The sequence below is a fragment of the Hylobates moloch genome, unplaced genomic scaffold (assembly GCF_009828535.3).
Source record: "Hylobates moloch isolate HMO894 unplaced genomic scaffold, HMol_V3 SCAFFOLD_18, whole genome shotgun sequence".
NCBI lineage: Eukaryota > Metazoa > Chordata > Mammalia > Primates > Hylobatidae > Hylobates > Hylobates moloch.
In genome coordinates this window covers 32680538-32696967 of record NW_026652293.1, presented here as the reverse complement: position 1 = coordinate 32696967, position 16430 = coordinate 32680538, and the positions used below count along the sequence as shown (strand labels likewise).

The 16430-nt window shown below is 37.6% G+C and overlaps 1 protein-coding gene across 12 annotated transcripts in view; it reads left to right on the top strand.

Annotated features, from left to right (window-relative positions):
- The window catches only part of TUT4 (terminal uridylyl transferase 4), a 132488-nt gene that overhangs the window by 80817 nt on the left and 35241 nt on the right, over nucleotides 1-16430 (top strand). For all 12 annotated transcript variants that reach the window (XM_058430352.1, XM_058430346.1, XM_058430344.1 and 9 more), the window contains 7 exons: nucleotides 2181-2331; nucleotides 6265-6351; nucleotides 9313-9416; nucleotides 12750-12807; nucleotides 12901-13004; nucleotides 13300-13389; nucleotides 16035-16148. In XM_058430352.1, coding sequence (XP_058286335.1) covers nucleotides 2181-2331; nucleotides 6265-6351; nucleotides 9313-9416; nucleotides 12750-12807; nucleotides 12901-13004; nucleotides 13300-13389; nucleotides 16035-16148 — 708 coding nt within the window. The remainder of the gene's footprint in view (nucleotides 1-2180; nucleotides 2332-6264; nucleotides 6352-9312; nucleotides 9417-12749; nucleotides 12808-12900; nucleotides 13005-13299; nucleotides 13390-16034; nucleotides 16149-16430) is intronic.

Genomic DNA, 16430 nt, shown 5'->3' with positions numbered 1-16430 from the left:
TAGTAGTAAAAAAAATGAAGAATCCAGATTCTGTTTCTGCTGCCGAGCCTCTGGATTTTGGCTTATGCTGTATGAATTACAGGAATCCAAACTTTTCTACTTTTTCTTTTCAAGTAAGATAGCATGAACTTATTATTACTATTATTTTGAGACAAGGTCTGGCTCTGTTGCCCAGACTGAAGTGCAGTGGTGCAATCTCAGCTCACTGCAACCTCCGCCTCCCAGGCTCAAGCCATTCTCCCACCTCAGCCTCCTGAGTAGCTGGGACAATAGGCTCATACCACCATGTCTGGCTAATTTTTGTATTTTTTTTGTAGAGACGGGATTTCGCCATGTTGCCCAGGCTGGTCTCGAACTCGTGAGCTCAAGTGATCTGCCTGCCTTGGCCTCCCAAAGTGCTGGGATTATAGATGTGAGCTAGTGCACCCGGCCAGATAGTCTGAACTTTAAGTCATAAAGGAAATCATTTAAAATCATAGGAAAAAACCCATTGAACAGGAAGTAAGCAATAACTGCTTTGTGAATAAAACAAAGTTTTAACCGAATCACATTACTTCAAGTGCATTCCAGATAATTGAAATATTATTATCCATGTGAAAAAATGATTATACAGATCATTCATAAGCCAAGTAGAATATTAAAAAAAAAAAAGGGAAGTCATCTAGCCTTATCCAGGCTTATTGTTTTATTAGTAATTATTGACAAGCTTTAAGATGTTTAACCTAATTATTAAATAGTATTGCCTGTTTTTAAAAAATCTGCTTTATTAAAGTATGGCTAGCATTTAAAAAGCTATAGATATTTAATGTCTACAACAGGATGTGTTTGAACTTAAGTATATATATTATTATCACTGTCAATGCCACAAACCTATCCATCCATCAGCTCCAAAAGTACCCTCCACTTTTTTCCTTTTGTTGTTAGACAGCTTAAGAGGTACCTTATTAGCAAATTTAAGAATATAATACAGTATTGTTAATCTGTACAGATTTCCAGAACTACTTTGTACAGATCTCTGGAACTTATTTATTTTGCATAAATGAAACTTTGTACCCTTTGACCAACACCTCCCCGTTTTCCCCTCCCAATAAGCAGTATTTCTTCATTCTGTATAAATATACATCTGTTGCATTTTATCTAGGTTGCAGTATTTAAGGCACATGGACTATTGAAAGCATCAAATAAATGGCAGGTTTTTAGAAAACTTAATTATATAACTTCAGTTTACATGTCTTATGCTTTATACTTTTTTTCCTGGAAACTTAGGGTAAGTACTGTTCCTCCAGTTTTCATTTTTACTATTTAAAGAGTTTCCTGCCTAAATATGTCATTTTTTAAAAAAAGCTTTGAAAAGGTGATAGAGATTCTTATAGTACTGTTAATTAGCCCACAGTGCATCATTCTTACAAAGAGAGATTTCTTTATATAATTTGTATCAGAATTTATGGCTATATAAATGTCCAGGCTAACATTGGAGAAAGACACTTACAGGATGTAGGCATATTACAGTAAAGAAAAGAGTATTGGTGTTTTTTAAACATATGTGTTTGTTTCATTGAGTTGGCATAAATTTTTGTGTTTTAACCACTTGTTTGGTGTCCATTGAAATACATTTAAAATGGTTATATAGGGTTTGGAGTTCATTTTGTGGCTATTGAATAAGTCACTGTTCGTTTGAAGCTAATTTATTTTTAGTGTTCAGTCTGCAGTTTGGTCTCTTGAGCAACTAATTTAATAAATTGAACCAACTAAGTGAGGGTTCTGTGATTGATTCAGAAAATAGAAAATGTTTGGAGTGAAATGAAAGGTGCACCTTAAAATTTCTTTATAACCTATTTTGTTAGATCTCAGTAAGTTAAAAATATAATGCATATATTTTCCTTTGGGAGCTGTTTAAATGAACTCATACTTTCTGCATCTCCTGGCATTTTCTGTATCTTCCATTTTCAGGTTAATTTAATCCTTGATATAATTTTAGTGGGGAAGAAAAAGTGGTTGACTCAAAAAAGTTTTTTGTAGCTAATACTGCATTTTAACAACATGTTTTTTTTTTTAATTACCTCCTGAAAGCACAGGTTATCAAAACTGAGTTACATAAAAGATTTGTTTTGAATTCACTTCGTAAGTGATGATGTCCCTCAAAAGTTTATTAGATTAGATTTCTTTTTATCTTTGTGTAGCCACCAACGATAGTATGCAGCATCTGCAAAAAGGATGGCCATTCAAAGAATGATTGCCCAGAGGATTTTAGGAAAATTGATCTAAAACCTCTACCACCAATGACAAACCGATTTCGGGAAATACTTGATTTAGTATGTAAAAGATGTTTTGGTAAGTCTTTCATTACTACAAGTATTGGGACTAGATTCCTTCTTAGATATTAAATACTAATTTTCTGATTTAAAAACAGTTTGTTTACGTTTTGTTTTGCTAGAGGTTTTTGAATAGATACCCAAGCACAGATATTTACTAAATGACTGTTATGTGCAAGGCATCATGGTAAATGCCAAGGGGAATTGAGAGTCCATATATATTGCTTTTAAGGAGCTTAAAATATGGATATGAGCTCTCTAACATGGTAGCTTCTAGCCTATGTGGCTTTTAAATTTAAATCAATTAAAATTAAATTAAAAACCAAGTTCTTCAGTTTTATACTAGACATATCTCAAGTACTCAGTAGCTATATGTGGCTAGTGGCTGCTGCATTGGACAGCATTGATAGAGAACATTTTCATCATTGCAGCGTTCTTGGATAACACTGCTCTAGATGGATTAATATGGCATTTATGTAAATTGCCATAATTGGAAATAGAATGTGTTACATGCTATAGTAATGGTAAATGAAACGCAGTGTAAACACAGTTTTATCTGGGGTGGATTAGAGGAATCAGGATTAATGATGTGATATTTGAGATGGACCTTGAGCTGCATTTTTAAATGTCAAAGATTTATGCATAAAACGTCAAAGATTATGCCTGTAATCCCAGCATTTTGGGAGGCCAAGGTGGGCGGATCATGAGGTCAGGAGTTCGAGACCAGCCTGGCCAACATGGTGAAACCCTGTCTCTACTTAAAATACAGAAATTAGCTGGGCATGGTGGCTGGTGCCTGTAGTCCCAGTAACTCGCGAGTCTGAGGCAGGAGAATCGCTTGTACCCGGGAGGTGGAGGTTGTGGTGAGCCAAGATTGTGCCACAGCACTCCAGCCTGGGCAACAGAGTGAGACTCCGTCTAAAAAAAAAAAAAAAAAAAAAAAAAAGCATAGAGTGCATAATTTGTTTGGGGGAATAATTGCCTTTGATTTGGTAGGGTATAAGAAAGGCAATAGAGAGAGATAAGGCTATAAAGATATTTTGGGGAAAGCCCTGCATGCCTTTATTCAGCAAACGTTTATGGAGTACCTGGGAGTCACCTTTACTCAGCAAACATTTATGAATTACTTGCAGTGTCCAGGTAAGATAAAATTTCTGGTCATAACATTTAGTGCTTCATTGTAATCTCTCCCTTCTTCCCCATTTCTGCCTCCCACTTTTCTGCTTTTGTCACTATAGATAGTTTGCATTTTCTAGAGTTCTGTATAAGTGGAATTATACAGAATGTATTCTTTTTTTGTCTGGCTTTTTTCACTCGGTATAATTACTTTGAGATTTATTTGTGTATCAGTGGTTAATTTCTTCTTGTATCTGAGTAGTGTTCCATCGTATGGTTATACCACGGTTTGTTTATCCATTCACCTGTTGATAAATATTTGTCTCATTTCAAAATTTTGGCTGGGTGGGTCTGGGTATGGACATATGCTTTTATTTATCTTGGCTAAATACTTAGAATGGCTGGGTCATGGCACATGTTTTTTAGCAGCTTTATTAAGATACAATTTACATTTACTTTTACTTATTTAGTCATTTCTTTACCTCAATGTGGGCTCATAGATATTTGATACTTTGGGTTATAATTGAATATAATTTTCTTTTGTTCAGATTATTCTAGCTTTGGCCATTGGGAGCTGTTTTACTTGACTGCCTAGTCCCTTTTATATATATCCGTCAGTGTGTGGTTTTTTTGTTTGTTTGGGTTTTAACACTTCCATACTTTCTGGCACTACAAGATGCTCCTGGCACTGCATGTATATTTTGTGCCCTACTCCTAGAATTGGACATTTGTCCAAGGAGCTGTGATTCCTTCTATTGGAGAATGAGATTAGAAACCAAGACCTGAACACTAGATGTGCTTGCTGTTACTGGGCTGTCATTGCTTTGAGGCCATCTCAGAGCAAGAAAATACGTGTGTATATACTAATCTACGTATATAAACTTACTATAAATATTTCTATATGTAGCCGTCTTTTTTTTCTTTTTTTTTCTGGAGACTGAACCTCGCTGTGTCGCCCAGGCTGGAGTGTAGTGGCGCCATCTCAGCTCACTGCAAGCTCCGCCTCCTGGGTTCCTGCCAATTCTCCTGCCTCAGCCTCCCGAGTAGCTGGGACTACAGGCTCGTGCCACCACACCCGGCTAATTTTTTGTATTTTTAGTAGACACAGGGTTTCACCGTGTTAGCCAGGATGGTCTTGATCTCCTGACCTTGTGATCCGCCCTCCTCGGCCTCCCAAAGTGCTGAGATTACAGGCGTGAGCCACGGCGCACAGCCTATATGTAGCCATCTTATCTGTATTAAACCAAACATGATTTCATAATGGTATATCCAACTCTAACTCATTACCACATGGCTCGTTTTAGCCACGCATATATGTAAACCCCCACTCCAACAGTGAGAAACCTGGTTCCCACCATCTATTATTCATTTTTTAAATTGTTCCATTTTAGTACATATGTATAGCAGTATCAGAACTGTTAACCAATACCCCTGTGGGAAACAACTTTATTAACTAGAGTGCAGTGCTTATGTATGGTTTCTTTTGCCCTTAGTCTTATCAATTCCACTCATTTTCAAATTTACTTAGGTCAGCACCTTTCCCCCCACTCCCTCATGTGAAGTTGTTTCATACATTTATAATACAGTTAGATTATTTTGTTACAGTCTACATTACATCCTGAGATCCTCTGACTTCCTAGATGATTTTTTTAAAATTGCATACATTAAGGCTCACTCTTTGTGCTGCAAAGTTCTGTGGGTTTTGACAAGTGCATTGTGTCATGTATCCACCATTAGAGTGTCATACAGAATAGTTTCACTGCCCTAAAACAAGTTAACAAATTACATTAATTTCATTTATTTAACTCCCCTTCTGTAAGCTCTGATAAACTGCATTTGTCTGTCGCCCAGGCTGGAGTGCAGTGGCGCAATCTCGGCTCACTGCAAGCTCTGCCTCCTGGGTTCATGCCATTCTCCTGCCTCAGCCTCCCGAGTAGCTGGGACTGCAGGCGCCCGCCACCACGCCCGGCTAATTTTTTGTATTTTTAGTAGAGACGGGGTTTCACCGTGGTCTCGATCTCCTGACCTCGTGATCCACCCGCCTCGGCCTCCCAAAGTGCTGGGATTACAAGCGTGAGCCACCGCTCCCGGCCACTGCATTTGTTTTTAAAAAGCTGAATATTAGTTTAATTCATTATAACAAATTATTAATAAATTACTGCTTTGTTTCTGTTACTGTATTAACTTTTGGGGATAAGTCTGGAAGAGATAGGAAAAAAAGACTTTGTTCTTAAGAAATCTATGGACTTATTTGGAAAAATAAGATGAATATAAATGAAATAACTAGAAAACCAAAAGGACAAAATAAATTAGGTACTAGACTGTGGCACACAGTTTGAAGAACCAAAGAAGTGTGGAACTAAGGAGAGATGATTGAAGGCTGTGGTTAGGCAAAACAGTTTATAGGGAAGATAGAAATTTTGACCAGGCATTTGAGGGAACTGTTAAATTTGAGTGGGCCAGATGCCTAGTGTAGCAACATGAATACAGATCTTAACAGATGGGAAAATAAGCATGGATATGGGGGAGAGTGAAGAAGTAAATAGGTTTGTAGCTATACGGAAAATGATCATGCAAAATGTACATATATCTTAAAAATTATTTTTCTGTTTCATTTATTTTCGTTTCTTCCCCTGGGTTGCTAAACAGAAAAACGGTTTTTTTCCTTCTGTCTCCCAGACCCTTCCCCAGTAACATTTATGGTTTTAAAGTCAGAGAAGTCAACAAATAATGAACAAACTGTAAGTAAAATTTTTAGGGTAAAAACTTGAAGATGTTTTCAGATTCTGTTTTCCTTACTTTGCTTTTTCCTTTTTTCTTCTTTTTATAAACCCAGATGAGTTATCACCACCTTGTTCTGAACAACACAACAGGGAGCAAATTTTAATTGGCTTGGAAAAGTTTATTCAAAAAGAATATGATGGTATGTCATAGGTTAAAAATTTTATTGCATTTTTGCTGTAGTCATGTAGTCTTGAGTTTCATTTATTTAAAAATATTTATTGAATGTTATGTGTTAAGTGCTATTTTAGTTGCTGGGAATACAGTGATAATAAAAGAGATGAAACCTCTCATGAAGCTTATGTTTCAAACGGGGAGACAAATAGTTGACTAATAAATATATAATATTATGTCAGCAAATAATACATGCTGTTAAACGTGTAGGAGATAAAAGAATTGAAGTGATGGAGTGTTATGATAGGCCTCTCTCATAAGGTAGCATTTGAGCAGAATCCTGAAGAACATGAAGGAGCAAGTTATATAAATATCCAAGGAGAAAACATTGTTGATGGAACAAGACTAGATTATGTCTGGCATATTTGAGGAATAGCCAGGAAGTCAGTGTGGCTGGAGTGGAGTATTAGAGGTAGATTGTAATGTATAGAAGAGGTCAGAGAGGTGGTCTAGGGATTGAGTCATTAGTGCCTTATGGATGTTGGTAGAAAGACTTTGAATTTTATTTTGAGTACCTAATGAGAATCTTTTAGAGGATTTTTAGTTAATAAATGACATGATCTGAGAGAATGGGTTGCTGAGCTATAAGACTAGAAGCAAGCAGAACATTTAGGAGGCTGCTGTGTGAGTCCAGAGTAGATGAGAAGTGGTCAGATTTGGGATATATTTTGAAGGTAGAACCAATAGGATTTGCTGATGGAAAATGTGAGGTGTGAGAGAAAGAAAGAAATCAAGGATGGTTTCAAGGTTTTTGCTATAACAGTTACAGTGGGTGGTCATATATAACTGAGATGGCAGAGAGAGCAGGAAGAGTAAGTTTTGGGCATGAGGATGAAGAATCAAGATTTTTGTGACTAAATATTTTAGAAAAGGATAAAAGTTTACTTTAATCAGAATGAATTTGTACTTTTACAAGATGACCCATTATGTGCTATATATTACATTTAAAAGTATTTGAAAACAGTATTTTTTAATTAAAAAATTATATTATCATTATTGTTTTTTAGAGACAGGGTCTCACCCTGTTGCCCAGACTGGAGTGCAGTGGCATGATCATAGCTCACTGCAGCCTCAAACTTCCGGGCTCAAGCAGTCCTCCTGCCTTAGCCTCCTAAGTCGTTAGGACTACAGGTGTGTGCCACCATGCTTGGCTAATGTATTTTTTATTAAGAAAATTTTTTTTTGGCCGGGTGCGGTGGCTTACACCTATAATCCCAGCACTTTGGGAGGCTGAGGCAGGTGGATCACCTGAGGTCAGGAGTTCGAGACAAGCCTGGCGAACATGGTGAAACCCATCTCTACTAAAAGTACAAGAATTTACTGGGCGTGGTGGCACACTCCTGTAGTCCCAGCTACTCAGGCTGTGGCAGGAGAATCACTTGAACCTGGGAGGCAGAGGTTGCAGTGAGCCAAGATCATGCCTTTGCACTCCAGCCTGCGTGACAAGAGCGAAACTCCGTCTCGAAAAAGAAATATATGTATATATATATTTTTTTATTTTTATTTTTTTTGAAATAGGATATTGCTCTGTCACACAGGCTCAACTGCTCAAGCGATCCTCCTACCTTAGTCTCCTGAGTAGCTGGGACCACAGGTGCGCGCCACCACACCCAGCACATTATTTTTTGTAGAGATGGAGTCTCACCATGTTTTCCAAGCAGGTCTCAAACTCCTGAACTCAAGTGATCCACCTACCTCAGTTTCCCAGAATTCTAGGATTACAGGCATGAGCCACCGCACCTCGCCTTCTTTTTTATTTTAAAAAATTTTTATAAAGACAAAGTCTCACCATGTTGCCCAGGCTGGTCTCAAACGATCCTCCCACCTTGGCTTCCTGAAGCACTGGGATTATAGGAGTATATAAAGTATTGACCAAATCTAAGTCTCTATTATATAAAACTCATGCTCAGTTTTATTTGCTGATGAGTATAGCTTCTTTTTTGCCTCTCAGCTATCATTGAAATTTCAAATAGAGCATCAGAACTGGATGGGGGTATGAAGTTTTGAAGGTACAAAGTGTCCTATAAATGTGTAGTCTACTTTAGAATTAATAGGAAGAGCCAGGCCCAGTGGCACACACCTGTTATCCCAGCCACTTGGGAGGTTGAGGTGGGAGTTTGCTTGAGGCAAGGAGTTCAAGACTGTAGTGTATAATGATTGTGCCTGTGAATAGCCAGTGCACTCTAGCCTGGGCAATATAGCAAGACCCTGTCTCTAAAAAAAAAAAAGTAATAGGAAGAAAAATCCAATTCTGTTAAACCATAGCTTATTTGAAATGGTAGCTGTTATTGGATGACACTGAGTCTGAAGTGTTAACCCTGTCATAATTTATATCAAGTGGACTATAATCACTCATTTTTGGAAGAGAATCATATACTAAGGTGATATTTGTAAACCTACATGAATTGTGCTTTGAAAGAACTAATTTATTTTTAAGAGGGCAGTCCTCAAATATTGATCTTAACTATTGGTAGTGATGTTGAGAATGTATAAAAGCAGATGGATTTATTACGTAAGTCGGAAAAAGCTAAAAGTCTCAATGATTGTTTGGATGTGGACATTGAGAGAGAGATATTAAGGATTGCACCTGTATTTCTGATGTGGGCAGCTGAGTACATGATGGTACTATTTGCTAAGAAGAGGGATAATAGAAATAATAATGGACTTGGGGTAAAGTTGATAGTTCAGACATGTTGAATTTATGATGTCTGTGGAAAATTGGAAAAAGCAGTTGGGTACATCGGTATGGGAACTTGGGCAAAAGCTTGGGCTCAAGATGTTTTGGAATTTCTCAGTATTTCTTCCAGTGGTAGGTAATTTAAATCATAGAAATGGACAAGAGCATGTTGTATTAGGTCATTAGTAGATAACAGAAGACTCCTCCTCTCTGCTTACAATAAGGCTTTGGACTTTGTTTTCCTTTGCTTAGAAAAGGCAAGGTTGTGCTTATTTGGCTCTTCTAAGAATGGATTTGGATTTCGTGATAGTGATCTGGATATTTGTATGACCCTGGAAGGCCATGAAAATGCAGAGGTAAGAGTGTTTGGAAAGCGTTATGTAAGTTTATTTTCTCCCAATGACGATTCTATGTTTATTTTTGTATGTGATATTGATAAAAATGTGGTATCACTCTTTGTATAAATATATTAGCAAAATAAGTGTTTGAAATATGAAAACAGTAGCATTTTCAGTTTAGAAGACATTGAACTCTTAAGTAAAACTGTTTCAGTAATTTTATGATACAAAAACCATGTCACTGAGAGTTACAAGTGATTTGTAATGAATTTTGGGAAAAAGTTAATATACCACGAAGTTGGAATTTTTTCACTAGAACCAATGGGAAGCTGATGCGTCAGTTTTGTAGTGAACATTGATCTTTCATACTTTGTCTTCTCATATCTCTTTCATTAGATGATGTCTTTGCGTTACTATAGGTAGTAAATATAGGTGGTCATCTAATTTATAATTGGTTTTGTTTTAAAAGTTAGTTATAATTTTTGACCACTAACATAAAATTTTTTCCATAGAAGCAATGTTATAAATGATATGCTAAGGGCTGGGCGCGGTAGCTCATGCCTGTAATCCCAGCACTTTGAGAGGCCAAGGTGGGCAGATCATGAGGTCAAGAGATCGAGAAACTCCTGGCCAACATGGTGAAACCCTGTCTCTACGAAAAATAAAAAAATTAGCTGGGCATGGTGGCACGCCTGTAGTCCCAGCTACTCAGGAGGCTGAGGCAGGAGAATTGCTTGAACCCGGGAGGCAGAGCCTGCAGTGAGCCGAGGTCGCACCACTGCACTCCAGCCTGGCGATAGAGTGAGACTCCATCTCAAAATAATAAATAAATAAATAAATAAATAAATAAATAAATAAATAAATAAATAAAATGCTAAGATAGCTTTTAGAAACTCATTTTGGGCGGGGAGGAGAACTAATATTTATTAAGTTCCCAGTATACACTTTTACATACATTATCTCATTTCATTCTTAAAACCACCTTCGAGGTAGGTATTATTTCCCTCATTTTACAGATGAGGAAACTGAGGCTTTGAAAGATAAACTGACTTGTCCAAGTTCACACAGCTAGTAATTGTTGGAGCCGGGATTCGTAACCCAGGTCTGTCTGACTCCAGAGTTCATGCTCTTTCCATTGTATCTCACTGCCTCTCTGTAATTTTTTTAACCCATAATGTAGCTGAAATATAGTACTAATAGTACTGTAGAACCTAACCACTGCTTTCAGAAACTGATAGCTTTCTGAGTTCCACCGTGAGATGCCAGGAGCAGACCTTCCCCAAGTGCAATTTCAGCAGTAAGAGTGGGTACTTACGCTTTCCTTTTTTGTATACCAGGCCTTAATAGTGGGAAGGAGATTGTCCAAGCTCCAGGGAAGAAAAAGACTGATTGGACAGGGAAGAAGTGTCCCAGGCCTTCTCAACAGCAACTAGCAAAGGAGGGTATCCTTGTAGATGTTTAGTCCTTTACCAGCCTAGCTATTGTTATTTATGTTTCAAAATGAGGGACTGCTTGCAAGATTGGGGTGAGGCCCAGCTTCTGGCATCTGTAGTGGTGTCAGTATCGCCTCTGTTACGTTATAAAAGAATTCAGCAGAATAGTGTGCTTTTCTAAAATCATTCTTTTGAATGGTAGTTTTGAAATTGTTAGACCCGGAGTAAAGATGGCAGTGATGACTTATTTCTGGCCATAAGAATTTGCTTCTGGTGTCTTAACATCTTGTTTTATAAAGAAACTGAAAAGTTGCAAGTATTTTATTTGTTCTCCTTTACTTAAATTCTGCTTAGAGCCACCTACTTGGAAAGTGGCTGCCCTTCTCCATTCTGAAGAGTAAGAATTGAGGGAATAGGAAAAGATTTTTATACCCAGGAAAGAAGTTAGAGTTTTAGATATCTTCTATGTAAAATTTATTAAACTTCTAATCACTAAGGGTTTGTATATTATATATAATCTGTGCCATTCCTACTGGGAAGTTGAAACAATGAAAATAATAAATCATTTTCTTTCAGATGAGCCATAATTGAAACTTTTAAGATTTAGCATAATTGTATCCTTGGATAACAAAGAGAAAAATTACCTTCTTTGTTAATTTTATCGTATGTGAATTAGTAACTAATGGTTTCTTTGAAATCCTTTGGTTTAGCTGCAATGGCTCCTGCTCTCATGTAGCTAAAAAGAACATGTTGGAAAAATGCAAGTGACTTTATTACTCTTGGGATTGATGTTTATACCCTTCAGCTATTTCCAGTTAATTTTTAATGCCATAATCATTATGTATTATGATTATCATTACCATACCAACTCTGCTGTCTCTGGTTTTTACAACAGTAACACATTTAAATTTACAGAGGTAAGAATTTCCTTGGAGAAATAGGTGCTGGTGATAATAGGAGTATCTTTCTTTTCCATATGAACATAATTATAATAAATAACTCACAGATTTAAAGGCTTATTTTGTGCCAGGCATTCTGCTGAGTGCTTTACATACATGTCTCATGTAATCCTCCCAACAGCTCTGCAGGACAGGAGTTTATGATTATCTTGATTTTATAGAATAGTGATGTAATGCTCAGAGAGGTTAAACATCTGGTTAGTCACACAGCTAATCAATACTTAGTTTAAGATTTGAGACCGGGCGCTGTGGCTCACGCCTGTAATCCCAGCACTTTGGGAGGCCGAGGCGGGCGGCTCACAAGGTTGGGAGATGGAGACCATCCTGGTGAACACGGTGAAACCCCGTCTCTAATAAAAATACAAAAAAATTAGCTGGGCACGGTGGCGGGTGCCTGTATTCCCAGCTACTCGGAAGGCTGAGACAGGAGAATGGCATGAACCCGGGAGGCAGAGCTTGCAGTGAGCCAAGATAGCACCACTGCACTCTGGCCTGGGTGAAAGAGCGAGACACCGTCTCAAAAAAAAAAAAAAAAAAAAAAAAAAAGATTTGAATCCAGGTTTGTCTCAATTCAGAGCCTATGTACTTACTTAATCAGTATATTGTTTTACCCTCACCAAACTCACCTCTATTTGTTTATTCACTTATTGAAAACCATATTCTTCTCCTGACTTTGTGCTTCTCAAACTTTAATCTGCATGTGAATTACCCTGGGATCCTGTTAAAATGCAGATTATGATTTAGTAGACTGGGGAGGGTCCTCAGATTCTGCATTTCTATCAAGTTTCCAGATTATGCTGATACTGTAGGTCTATGAATCACTTACTTGGAGTAGCAAGGTTATTATAGAGCTTTATGGCTGGGAATTGTAAATGCTACTATTAAATGCCTAGATTAAAGTAGAATTTGCACAAGGTGAAATTGAGTCAAACTTTTATTTATTTGATTTGTTTTTTTAGAAATTAAATTGTAAGGAAATAATTGAAAATTTGGCAAAAATTCTTAAGAGACATCCAGGTATGAATTTTAAATCTTATCTTTAAAACAAAAGTTTTTTTAGCATATATGAAAATTATTTAACCTACTGAAGTCTTTTTTTTTTTTAATTAGGTTTAAGAAACATTTTGCCTATAACTACTGCCAAAGTGCCTATAGTAAAATTTGAACACAGACGAAGTGGGTTAGAAGGCGATATCAGTTTATATAATACGTTGGTAAGTTTATCTTTATGGGCCATGTATATACTTTTCATTTTAAAACTTTACAGATTACTGACTCTACCTTTATGTTTAAAACTTTCAAACGTGAACCGTATAAGGAAAAAGTATTTTACTAGTTATCTTGATATTTCCTTCAGATTGAAGGTCAGTTTTTGTTTGACTCATTAATAGGTATTTTACATTTTACATTTATATATTTTGTATTTGGAGTGTATTATATTTTTAAGTCTGATTTGTAGTTTAATTTTAAGAAATTTGAAATCCTTTCAAATATGTAATTATTTTTCAGGCTCAACATAACACAAGAATGCTAGCTACTTATGCAGCTATTGATCCTAGAGTGCAATATTTGGGATATACTATGAAAGTGTTTGCTAAGGTATTTATGAAAAAATTAATGATCTGCTTTGTTCATGATAATTAAAGTGAAACATAACTAATGTCAGATTTGTGAAAAATTTTGTCTCAGTTTTGATTATCTGAGCTTTTAAAAAAGAAACTTTCAGTATTACATAGGTTGAATTGATACCTATCAGAGTAGGGTGGCTCTGTCTTTTTTTCCTGTATGTGTTCTATTCCCATGTGCAACTGACTAGTCAGTTTCTCAGCAGTAACATTTCTTAATGCAGTGATTTTCAGCCCCAGGCATGGGAATTGGCATATCATCCTAGTTAAGAATTTCTGGGTTAAGAAATCTTATATTTGAGTTGAGTGATAAATTTTTCTGACCCAGAAAACAAAACAATACCAATAATACCTTATGCTTCTCCTATTATAACACTTGTTATGACATTGAATTTAGTTTTCTCATTCTTTTGCTAAATGTGTAAACTAGATGAGAACAGGGACCTGTTTCCCTAGTTCATTGTAGTGCCTGCTTTCTGGTAGCTGCTCACTAGAATGTGTTAGTGGAAGAGTTTTAGTAGGGGAGAAACTTGGTCAGGTTTTCATTTCATAAAGCTTCCTCTTTCTAATAGGAAGGCTGTTGTTGTTGTTGCTGTTGTTGAGATGGAGTCTCACTCTGTCACCCAGGCTGGAGTGCAGTGGTGGGATCTCAGCTCACTGCAACCTCCGCCTCCTGGGTTTAAGCGATTCTCCTGCCTCAGCCTCCCAAGTACCTGGGATTACAGGCACTCACCACCATGCCTGGCTAATTTTTGTATTTTTAGTAGAGACGGGGTTTCATTGTATTGGCCGGGCTGGTCTCAAACTCCTGACCTCAAGTGATCCTCCAGCATCGGCCTCCCGAAGTGCTGGGATTACTGTGCCTGGCTGGAAAGCATATTTTTAAAGATATTCCTGTACATGTCTTTCTAGACAAGAGTGTATCTTAGAAAAGCATTCAGGCACATACTACATATAAGACTTGATATGCCTACTTTTCTAGATTCACCTAACAAGGTAACTCTAACATGACAGTTTTGTTATAACTACATAGAATTCTGTTAATGAAATCACCCCTTTCCCCTTTAAATATAGATATAAGCTAAATCCTTGCTCAAGGGAAGAAGTCTCTGAAGATTCTTTCAGGTTGCATTCCCCCCCTCCCCCCTCCCCCCCTCCCCTTTTTTTTATTTTTATTTTAATTTTATGTTTTTTTGAGATGGGATTTTGCTCTGTCACCCAGGCTGGAGTGCAGTGGCACAGTCTCGGCTCACTGCAGCCTCCATCTCCTGGATTCAAGCAGTTTTCCCTGCCTCAGCCTCCAGAGTAGCTGGGATTACAGGTGCCTGTTACCACGCCTGGCTAATTTTTGTATTTTTAGCAGAGACAGGGTTTTGCCATGTTGGCCAGGCTAGTCTTGAACTCTTGACCTCCTCCGCCCGCCTCGGCCTCCCAAAGTGCTGTGATTAGAGGCGTGAGCCACCACGCCCAGCCTTTATTTTTATTTTTGAGGCAGGATCCCACTCTGTTGCCCAGGCTGGAGTAAAGTGGTGTGATTATAGCTCACTGTAGCCTTGACCTCCTGGGCTCAGTTGATCCTCCCACCTCAGCCTCTTGAGTAGCTGGGACTACAGGCATGTGCCACCATGCCCAACTATTTTTTGTATTTCTTGTAGAGATGGGGTTTCGCCATGTTGCCCAGACTGTTGTTGAACTCTTGGGCTCAAGCAATCCACCCTCCTTGGCCTTTCGAAGTGCTGATATGACAGACGTGAGCCACCATGTCTGGCTTCCTTTTTTTTTTTTGAGACAGAGTCTCGCTCTGTCGCCCAGGCTGGAGTGCAGTGGCGCTATCTCGGCTCGCTGCACGCTCCGCCTCCTGGGTTCATGCCATTCTCCTGCCTCAGTGTGCTGAGTAGCTGGGACTACAGGCGCCCGCCACTGCGCCCAGCTAACTTTTTGTATTTTTAGTAGAGACGGGGTTTCATCATGTTAGCCCCTTGTTCTTTTTTATTTGTTTTTTATTTATTAAAAAAGATGTTTTTCCTAACCACGAGACCATCAGGGGACTTCGTTCTTTTATAATGGCTGCATACCATTCCATTTTGTGAATAGTGCTTAGTTATTTTAAACCTGTGCTTTATTGATGAACCTAAAACTATTTCTGATTTTTTGCTATTATAATAGTGCTGCAATTAAAAAAACCTTCTTAGTCATTTCACGTATTTTTTGGCATGTTTGCAGGGTACATTCTTAGAATAGGACTGCTGGTTCAAAGAAAATGTGCTTTTGTAATTGTGATATTGTCAAATATTCTTCATAGTGTTTGTATTAATTTACACTCTCACCTGCAGTGTGTGAGAGTACCTATTTCCCCACATCATGTATAGTAGTTTTTTGTTTGTTTGTTTGTAAGATGGGGTCTCACTGCATTACCCAGGCTGGTCTTGACCTCCTGGGCTCAAGCTTTTCTTTCACCTCAACCTCCCAGAGTGTTGGGATTATAGACGGTGCAGTTTGTTTTTAACCCAATTTAACCCAGTTCTATGGGTTAAAAAAAAATGATGTGGCAGAATGTTTAATATACTTCTGCATGGAGTAAGACTCTGAAGTTTTGTTTTCAATCATGTTGTTTTTTAGCGATGTGACATTGGGGATGCTTCCAGAGGAAGTTTATCTTCATATGCATATATCCTTATGGTGCTGTACTTTCTGCAGCAGAGAAAGCCACCAGTTATCCCAGTTCTACAAGAGGTAGGTGTTTAAGAAAACTATAAAGGAGTTTTTTTGAAAGCAATAGATCTAAACACAGGAGATTTTGCTTGGTTCATGTCATCGTGAAGGATTTTTCCATCATGGATGTCCTAAGTTTTCTCTTTCCATTAATGCTATAATTAAACAATGAATCTTTTTGAAAAATTTATTATGGGAGAATATAGACTACCAAAAGAATATTAGATGAACAGAACCATTGAATATCTTTTGTAATGTTTTTAAATTTTACAGTCTTAGAGTGCTGTGGATGATTGTGAAGTT